At 38.3% G+C, this 10,992-nt stretch overlaps 1 protein-coding gene across 1 annotated transcript; it reads left to right on the forward strand.

The window, feature by feature from the left end:
* Nucleotides 1–5,474, forward strand: LOC131721196 (cystatin-A1-like). The gene is made up of 3 exons (XM_059014576.1): nt 1–145; nt 4,875–4,976; nt 5,196–5,474. The coding sequence occupies exons 1-3, from the start codon at nt 80–82 to the stop codon at nt 5,322–5,324; spliced, it is 297 nt and encodes a 98-aa protein (XP_058870559.1). The 5' UTR covers nt 1–79; the 3' UTR covers nt 5,325–5,474.
* Nucleotides 5,475–10,992: the final 5,518 nt, after the last annotated feature.

Below are 10,992 nucleotides of genomic sequence, written 5' to 3' on the forward strand. Positions count from 1 at the left end.
AATAGGGATGTTCCAAACTGTTACAATCATTGTGCTACAGTTTATTTTTTGGCAAAACCTCACATTTTAAGTAAGCGAGATGTTGTGCGGAGGATTCAGTGACCCTAAGACAGCCACCGAAGAAGAGCAACTGATATGTAACGCGGTAAGTAATGTACAGTAGAATCCATGAAACTAGCGAATTGTTTTTTTCATTTTTAAAAAGCGGCACTGTTTTCAAAAATACGTTTATCGAACTGAGCCTGTACTTAATCAGTTACAGATTTTTCAGATTCGTAATTAGGAGACTTGAGTCGTGTCTGGCATGTCCAAGCGATTTTGTCAATAGAAAAGTTACTTCGTGAATCATAACTAATCGTTTCACCAGTCCGGCTTGACTTGCACTGGTCAATACAACAGTCGTTAGTCCAGATTATGGGCCTCATTCACTAAACATTTTTGACACAATTTCGCATCATTTTCATTTATTTTAGTCGAATTAAGCATTTATTTAGCAACAGCCTTCTTCACTAACAGCTGTCAGCATCATTGTTTTTGTCAGGGACAATGTACAATTAACATGACAGGTCAATCGATGTATTGTACTTATTTCCCTCAGTGGTGTCCTTCTCTCCTGCAAAATTCACATCTGGATGTGGACTTTCCTCAGCGAGAGATAATCTAAAATAACCAGAGCTACATTTCACAAAGTACTTGTTTTATTACATCCCATGTTGTTCATGTATTTGCTTTATTTCAATGATATCTGTTGACGTTATGCTATTGTTTTTACACCATATAGGCTACTGCTCTGGCATCTGTAGTACAACAGTATTAAAACAACACTATGCATAGGTGCTGATTTCTTAAGATTTTAAAAATCCAGTTTATTCTGTTGTAGTTAACCTCTTGTAATAAACACATATTTAGATTCAGTTATGGTTTGTTATCAAATGCACGTTGCATAGGCATGCAATTCAATTATCAACACATACTTAAATACAGTAAACAAAATAATATCCATTAAAAAAACGAACTTGGAACTTGTATTGCTTGTGATAGATTTCCATAATTTTCTTTTTCCCGTCCTATCATCTTAAAAAAAAAAAAACTTTCGGAATCAAATAGTTTGTTATACGGTAGTTCTCTAACCAGAACTATCGATTTTTCCATTGGAAACCTGGCTTTATAGGGTTTTCCCTTTCGGAATTTTTCTGCAGGGAACTTTTTCCCGCTTTTCTAACAAAGAAATTGACGTATTTATGTATTCCGCCTCATTAAATTCGATTCCAATCCGGAACATTTTGCATGCTGAAAATTAGACAAATTGGGTTTGTGAATTAGGGGAAATGGGTTTGTGAATTAGGGGAATTGGTCGAATTATGAATGAGGCCCTGGGGTCTGTGAAGCCAGCCGTGAACAATATAATATTTAGTAAAACCCCGAAAAAACCAGACGAAAGACTTGTAATCGAAACCTTTTTCAAAAGTTGCAAGTAAGGGATATATTTTTTGATATATATTCTCGTCTCGTTCGTAACTGTATGTTTGATCCAGGAGGATCACATCACTAGAGGCTGGTTGTGCTAAACGGCTCCGATCCTGAATCCAGGCTCTGATCTTGATCCTACACTTAAAAACAAATCTTAAAAATTAAACACCTTTTTAAATGCTAAAACTATGTGTTCAATGTTTAATAAAATAAACACCAATATTTTATTTTTATACACGTTTAGCTGTTAAACAAATAATCACTTAACATGTTTATTTTGGAGTAACATGTAATAAACACTTTAATGCCATTTAATTTAAAAATGTTAAACTCATGGTATTTAAAAATACTCCCAGAATGTAACACGGTAGGCCTATCATAAAATCACTTGTAGATTTTAAGCTAAATTCCGTTATAACAATTTAAAGTCATGTTTCTTCTTAAAATCCTCTGCACCCTCTACAGCTGGGGTATCCAAGCCAAAGCCCCTTGTAACTTTGACTAGATCTCTGGATTTCCAGATGGAGGTTACTGTCAAAGAACATAGCATTTAGTGAAAAGTGCTAAACAGCTGCAGCATCGGTTCAGGGCAAATTATCAACATATTTTGAGCAAATTGAATCCAGAGCTGATAATACTAGCTGCCACTAGAAAATGTGGCGGACAGGGGAAGAACACGGCTGTCAGAGAAGGTAAGCTCATTAAGAAAAAAAGGAATTGACCAAAACATATATATATATATATATATATATATATATATATATATATATATATATATATATATATATATATATATATATATATATATATATAAACCCGACAGCATTCAATCTGATTAAACCAATGATTTCACTGCAATCGATAAAATGATAACGGCAGTATGACTTGTCAATACACAAAACTTAGCCTAGCAATAATATGTAGTTATGAAAACAGTCAGTCAGGTGTGTTTTCTTTATATGGTGAAAACTAATAATTTACAGTTTTTTTCCCCCAATTGATACAGTATTTCTATGGCTACTTTTAAATGCACTGTTAATGTTTTCTAAAACACTAAATTATCTTTGTTTTCATAGTAATCTGAGGGAATTTTTTTGTGAATCCCTGCAACACATTGAAAGTTTATTACGTTACCGTTATGTTAGTTATCTAAATATAATATACTGCTTATTTACTTTAGCAATTTTAAAAAGAGGTTCCTTTACGTATTATGACAGTGTGTGTCAAACATCTCCATTGTTTACTTAAAATGATATATATTACAGTGTCATTCTCCATCAACAGGAGCAGGAGCAGAGCTGAGTTTTAAATGGATGAATTACATTATTTTGTTTAAAACAAAAAACAGGCATTTACAGCCTGATTTTCAAAAGGGGCAAAATAAGAGCTAGGTAGCAAAGTGATTTCAAAAACACATTTGAGTCATTAAGTGTATTGCTTTCAGTGAGTTTATATAAAACGAGTCGCCTATCCACTTGTTCAACCTTTAAAACATATAAATAAAGTGATTTGGTTACAGAAACCTGGCTTAAAAAAACATTTTGAGTTCTTATTTTGCCCATATTGATAATCACCCTGTTAGTTTCGCCATTATGAAAAGTGGGATCAGGTTTGAGGTCAGATTTGCGCCCAGACTGAGCACTGATCCGTTTAGTACAACACAACTAGGATCAAGATCTGAGCCCGGATCCAGGATCGGATCCCTTCAGTACAACCGGAATTAATCACGGAAGAGATGCGTGCCTGTGTGAGTCATTACTAAATTAGATTTTATGCAAAATGCTAATTGGTTTTGTGAATAAAAAGAACACAAAACTTACTGCAATTTGCTGTTATAACCTTAAATGAGAATTTAACTTTTTATTTTTTTAAAAGCCCAGAAGAAACGTGCAGCGACAGATTCAATTTAAATCTGTTTTCATACAGCAATTTACTAACGTGATTCATACAATTGCCTGACCCATATAATAAATGTAGCCTATATTGACTGAAATGCTCAATTGATATTTAGCATTTTAGTCTTGTTTTAAATAACTACTTAATTTAACATTAACTGTTATTTCAAATGAAATCGTAGTGTGCTGCTAATCCTTCATGGTTGACCAGACGTGCAGCTGTCAACAGACTCTGCAATAGGAATCCGCATGTAGTTAATGTACATGAATCTTAACTGTTTTTTTAACATCTATGCCGCGCATGCTTGGGTTTGTACTTTTCTTACTCTTGTATTGTGACACTAGGTAATACTTTTTTCACACAACATTTGAATCCAATGAATTCTGCGGCAATTATATATATATATATATATATATATATTTTGGTTTTCCGCGGTCTTCAATGAATTACGTGCATTCTCATCAAATATACGCAGCCGCATATTCTGTCTTGGCTAGGTCATTATCACGGGGTTGCTGGTGAAGCAAAAACTAAAAGTAAAACTCCTCCCCTTTTCCATTATTACACTGTTTCCACTGTTGCAAGGCAAGTGTATTTAGCCTATTGAGGATTGTATGGGCTGTGGCATCTTTTGAAGTGTTGTAATAGTTTGCCACGTTTCAAATGTTCAGTTCTAAATGAAGGAAATCATTTGGTAATAGACATCTGACAATGTACAATGCGTTGGGTACTATAAATACAGATTAAAAAGACAGAATTTGCACAAATGAAGTTTATAACTTCAGGTTCAGGAAGAAAGACAAACGCTCACACTTATCACGTCATTGATTGAAAATTATCCATTTCATCTACCCCTCCTTACCCTTCTTTTTTTTTTTTATAAATTTAGTCGTTGCCAATTATTTTTATTATTTTCTCCCAATTTGGAATGGCCAATTATTTTATTATGCTCAGCTCACCGCTACCACCCCCGCGCTGACTCGGGAGGGCGAAGATGAACACACGCTGTCCTCCGAAGCGTGTGCCGTCAGCCGCCCGCTTTTTTTCACACTGCGGACTGACCATGCAGCCACCCAAGAGCTACAGCGTCGGAGGACAACGCAGCCCTGGGCAGCTTACAGGCAAACCCGGAGGCGCCCAGACAGACTGCAGGGGTCGCTGGTGCGCGGTGAGCCGAGGACCCCCTGGCCGACCTAACCCTCCCTCCCCCCGGGCGACGCTCAGCAAATTGAGTGTCGCCCCCTGAAAGCTCCCGTCCTCGGTCGGCAAAGGAATAGCCTGGACTCGAACTCGCGACGTCCAGACTATAGGGCGCATCCAGCACTCTACGCAAGTGCTTTTACTGGATGCGCCACTCGGGAGCCCCACCACCACCCTTCTTCGACTGTAATGCTAATTCTGAAGGGGTGAAAGGTGAGGGAGTCTCCTGTCGTCCTCTGATTAGGCGATGGATACCAATAGCTCTGTTCTTGTACCTACAGCTGTCTGTTGTTGTTTGTTTTGTTTAGGTCAAGAATAAAGCAGAAGAACTTGCTGGCAAGAATTTTGGTGAATTCACTGCCAAGAAGTCCAGGACTCAAGTAGTGGAGGGTATGAATTACTTAATTAAGGTAAGGCATAACCCTTTATTCTCATCTGTTACTTTAAAGGGTTAAGAAACATGCCTTTTCTTTTTTCTTCCCCTGAATTTGCTCATACAGTAACTTCTTCACAAGTGCGTTTTCATTCACTTCCTGAGTAGAAATGCCTTAAACCTGAGAGTCTCCAAGAAGTTTGTGCTCATTATTAGCCACCAGTCTGGGACTTACTTTTTTGGATATGTTTTCCAGGTCCATGTTGGAGGAGAGGAGTATGTGCACCTCCTTGTTTTCCAGCCTCTCCCTTATGAAAGAAAACCACTGGACTTGACAGGAATTCAGACCAACAAGCATTGGGATGATGATCTTGTACCTTTCTAACTCTAAACTGGAACCCATGAATGCCTACACCTAAGAAATGCATTGATTTCTTTTTTTTAAATCCTACAAGTGAGATGGCTCTGTTTACAGGCCAGTGTTACATTTCATGAAAGTAACATAAAGCTTCTGAATAAAATCTGCTTTCTGGTACATTTTTGTGTGTTTAGAATTCATCTAGCAAAAGCACCATATTTCCCCAATATTAAAGACGTAGAGACCAATTTGTGTTAGATGTGAAAATGAAAAACAAATCTAAACCAAGACAACCACAAGGATTGATATACTGTACAGGGAATTGCCCTGACTGCACACCACTGCTGTACAGTATATCAATCCTTGTGGTTGTGATGGTTTAGATTTGTAAGTTCAATAGCCCTAGCCATGCCCGCATGCCACTGCTGTATATATTATTAATATGAGCCACACTAATACATTGTATACATCACTGCTTAAACCCAATATTCGATAGATACAACTGTGTTGAGTATACAAGTTTCTAACATGGATCACATGAACATCATATGAACAGGAGTGACATCAAATAGGAATGAGTTGGCTAAAATTCAACAATAAGTACAGGACTTTTTTGCCGGAGTGTTTTGTACTCAATTTGATATGCAATATGAGTTTGATTGGAAACCCAACCTTTATGCAGCCTGCAAAAGCACTACACATTAGACACATTTTGTGTAGCTTTTTGCACATTCTGTATATTAAATATTCCAACACATACCTGTGTTTCTCCTAATATGTTCCAACACAGTTTATATGTTAAAATGAACACAAACAGCCTGATTTTCAAAAGGGAAAAACAGGTCACAAAACACCATTGCGACACCAGATAGGTGGCAAACTGTATTTTCTATGAAAATGACCTAGGAGTTTATGTTGACTCCGAAATGTCTTCATCTACACAATGTGGGGAAGTTATAAAAAAGGCCAATAAGATGCTCGGATATATTGTGAGAAGTGTTGAATTTAAATCAAAGGAAGTAATGTTAAAACTTTACAATGCATGAGTAAGACCTCACCTAGAATATTGTGTTCAGTTCTGGTCATAAGGTTACAAAAAGGATATTGCTGCTCTAGAAAGAATGCAAAGAAGAGCATCCAGAATTATCCCAGGTTTAAAAGGCATGTCGTATGCAGACAGGCTAAAAGAATTGAATCTATTCAGTCTTGAACAAAGAAGACTACGCGGCGATCTGATTCAAACATTCAAAATCCTAAAAGGTATAGACAATGTCGACCCAGGGAACTTTTTTGACCTGAAAAAAGAAACAAGGACCAGGGGTCACAAATGGAGATTAGATAAAGGGGCATTCAGAACAGAAAATAGCAGACACTTTTTTACACAGAGAATTGTGAGGGTCTGGAACCAACTCCCCGGTAATGTTGTTGAAGCTGACACCCTGGGATCCTTCAAGAAGCTGCTTGATGAGATTCTGGGATCAATAAGCTACTAACAACCAAACGAGCAAGATGGGCTGAATGGCCCCCTCTCGTTTGTAAACTTTCTTATGTTCTTAGAAGACTGGTTCTACCTCCGCTACGCTCCCCTGCCTCCAGAGCCCGCTCCTTCTCCACCCTTGCTCCCCAGTGGTGGAATGACCTTCCTACAGATGTCAGGACTGCCCAGTCCCTGACCACCTTCCGGCGCCTCCTCAAGACTCACCTCTTCAGACAACACTTGTAGAAACTCCTCTTATCCCCTGGACACCTATCACTCTTCCTTAAATGCGCTTTACTTGCTCTTATCTGTTCCCTATTTTACTGCATTTAATCCTGTACTGTAGAGTACTGTAACCTGTCACAACTGTTTCTTAATCTGTAGTATTTTGTATTTAATTATATCCTGATGTAACTTTCACTGACACTGTTATCTGCTCCGTTATTGAATCATATTTTGTCAAATACTTGTACTTTCTAGAACCAAAGTCATTGTATTTTATCTTGCTCTTAATTGTATTAATACTTGTACTGTGATTCTTGAAATACAATGTATTTTTGTTTACGACTGTAAGTCGCCCTGGATAAGGGCGTCTGCTAAGAAATAAATAAATACATAAATAAATAATAATAATAATAATAATAATAATAATAATAATAATAATAATAATACAGTTTTTTTTAATCGCTTTTGTACTATTTTCACAAGTATGTGGTACATTTTCACAGCTCTTAGTACAAAACTCCAAACTGGTCACACTTGTATTGCAGCCAGTCTTTCATTTAAAACCTGTCATTGTGCATTCATTTGGATTGTAAACATCTCTCACCACACAACCAATGATTCAAAATATAAGTCTATTGTGAAATGTAATGAGAACATTGGTTTAATCACCAAAACATAACATAATGATATCTTTTCAATTTAGTCGTTTTAACTACCAGTTAATCCAATAGCAAACAATGCAAGATACGTGTTTCAAATCAACCTTAGAAGTGCTGAAAGTCATATGCTACAGTACTGTAAAATACAGTAGATTACAGTTTTCACAGGCAATACACTTATATTACCCAACAAAATTGAGAAAATCTATAATTTCCACAATATGTATCCAATGTGTAATCAAAAATCATTTTATTTTTCAGATATAATTGCAACATAGATGTACTGTCTGTAATCAAATGTAAGAAATTAAATGAAACAAATTAAATGAATGAAAATTAAACATAACGTTTAGCACACGTTAATGTCTATCAAGCCTGTCTTCAGCATTTGGCCCTAAATTCTCATCCACATCTGTGGCGGAGTGTCCCGCCCCTATTTATTATTATTTCTATTATTGTTTGTGGCGCGGATAATAGCGCCACAAACAATAATAGAAATTGTATTTCTTATTATCCTTACCAAACGCGTGCAGACTGTGGCCGAGGGGTAATAAGATAATTAACAGCTAGTTAACCCCTCGGCCAGAGTATAAGAACCTGCAGCTGTCCGTGCTGCGGGGTTGAGTGTACAGAGGAGAGTACTGGGAGCAGAGAGAGCGAGAAGAAAAAACACTAGATTTAAAAACGACTGCTAAACAGTATTTGTTTATTCGTTTGGCCCTTGTGCCCTTTGTTTTGTGTTTTGTTGATTGTTAAAATCTTTTGTTTTGTTTATTTATTTATTAAATACGCTGAGTGCAGTGGCATTCAGCTTCACCCGCCCATCCACTGTTTTGATTCTGTTACTTCCTGGTCCGTGACGTCACCACACCTCACCACTGCAAGCCATCCTGCCACAACATCACAGTGAACGTCCTCGTTGTTCATGCACTGAGGGAAAAACCTTTTGGCATGGCGAATCCAAGCTTGACATTGGTCTGCACTGATGTCGTCACATGCATCATCCATGGCCAGAAGGAGGGTGGCACGCTCATGGGGATAGCGATCGTACACCTTCCACCTCCATGCTGAAAAAAATTCCTCATTTGGGTTGAGGAAAGAAGAGTATAGGGGCAGGTATAGGGTCACGAATCGAGGATGGACCCGAAACCATGCCTGAACCACCTCTGCATGGTGGAACCTGACATTGTCCCACGCAATGACATAGGTGACCCCTTCTCCTTGACAGACCTGCTCAATTTCATTGAGAAACACAATGAGGTGTGCAGCGTTGTAGGATCCAAGTAATGGCCTACGTCCTACCACACCATCTTCAGAGATAGCTGCGCACATGGAGATGTTTCCCCACGTTGTCCAGGCACTTGGACGGTCGCCCGTTGGCCGATGAGGTTCCGCCCACGGCGCTGAGTTTTGGCCAGGTTGAAGCCCGCTTCATCAACAAAGATAAACCTGTGATGGTTCACAGCAGCATCAAGCACCATCACACTCTAAAAATATATTTTGGTTAGTTCTTTTTACAGTATAGTTCTGTGACAGGCTGGCTCGCAGTGGTGAGGTGTGGTGATGTCACAGACCAGGAAGTACAGAAACCAAAACAATGGATGGGCGGGTGAAGCTGAATGCTATGGCACTCAGCTGACTTTATTAATAAACAAAACAAAAATAAAAGATTTAAACAAACAACAAAACAAAAAGGCGCATTGGCCAAACAAATAAACAGCAACAAGTATATTAAATATAGCAATTGTTTTTGCTCACTCTCTTGTGTTCTCCAGTACTCTCCTCTGTACACTCAACCCCGCAGCACGGACAGCTGCAGGTTCTTATACTCTGGCCGAGGGGTTAACTAGGTGTTAATTATCTTATTACCCCGCGGCCACAGTCTGCACGCTTTTGGTAAGGATGCGTGACTGTCAGCTAGTTAAATAATCAGTAGCTGATCAGTCACACATCCTCACGGGTTTTAAATTATAAATAATAAATAATACGCGGTGCTGTTATCCACGCCACAAACAATAATACAAATAATAATAAATAGGGTCGGGACACTCCGCCACAAGTTCCACTATGATATTGTGAAGTAGCATGTGCATCAAATAGTAACAGTAATACAGTATATAGTGGTGTACCTGAACATACTCGGCCCGCAGTTGTTTCACCCGGTTGTTGTATCTCTCAAATGGCACCAGGTAAATGTGTTTCATAGATACCTGGTGCCACTTCAAAAGGCGGGCGATTGTTGTTAGGCTGATGGATGCCACATTGGCAAAAGTGTCATCGTTCTCCTCAATGGCCTGCTTTATTTCGGACAGCCGCATGTCATTCCTGGCCCTCACCATTTCCACCACTGCCCACTCCTGCTGGTCAGTCAGCACACGGCCACGGCCACCAACATGGGGTCTCCGGTCAATTCTGAGGGTAGAACAGAGTATACTGTCAATAGATCATACTGTAAGAACACTGTAACATGTTTTGTGAATTTACATGCATAACAGTCATTTGCTGTAAATGTAATGATAAAACAGAGTGCAAATCCTGCAGATTTACCGGTTTTCTTGGCGAAATATTTTCATGATCGAATTGACAGTCAATCTTTTCAGATTACGGTGATCTAATCTGACAGCCTCTGCCATGCTAAGGCCTCTGTTTACCACATGGTCAATGACGATGGCCCAGACTTCATTAGACACAACAATTCCCTGCAGTCTGCCTCCCTCTCTCTGATGTCCAGCTCTTTGACCTCTTTGACCTCTTTGATGGGGCCCTTGCCCACCTCTCTGATGGGCCCCTTGTCCACGAGCTCTTTGATTTCTTCCTCTCCCTTGCTGTCTATCCTGCTCCATGTGGAAAGAAATTGCAAGTGTTCACACACCCCCTTTTATATGGTGACCAATTGTGGTTACCACTATGTGAAATCATTTAGCAATAATGAGTAGTCATTATGTATGGTTATCATGTATCATACATGCAATTTAAATGTTTATACTTTACAAACACATATTTTATTTCTGTAGTTCTCAAAATCCATATATAGTAGACAAACCAGTCTATAGGTTTACCAAACGGTTAAGTGATTAACTATTAAGAGCAGTTGGATTAAGTGATGGTCAAATGTATTTAAACAAATGAGAAGAGAATCATATGAAAAGTATTGTGAGCATTGCATTGTGAAAGGCAATTACTTTATATGAAAGGTATTTATAGATGAAACACTGATTAGGTTTGGTTAAAAAGTTACTGTGTGATTTTGTGTGTTGTACTTAATCAATTGAAAATGTGCTAAAAGTTTTGAAAAAACAGCCTTTTTGATGATCTGTTTTGAGTTTTGTACTAA

Source organism: Acipenser ruthenus, chromosome 48 (genome assembly GCF_902713425.1).
Source record: "Acipenser ruthenus chromosome 48, fAciRut3.2 maternal haplotype, whole genome shotgun sequence".
Classification (NCBI taxonomy): domain Eukaryota; kingdom Metazoa; phylum Chordata; class Actinopteri; order Acipenseriformes; family Acipenseridae; genus Acipenser; species Acipenser ruthenus.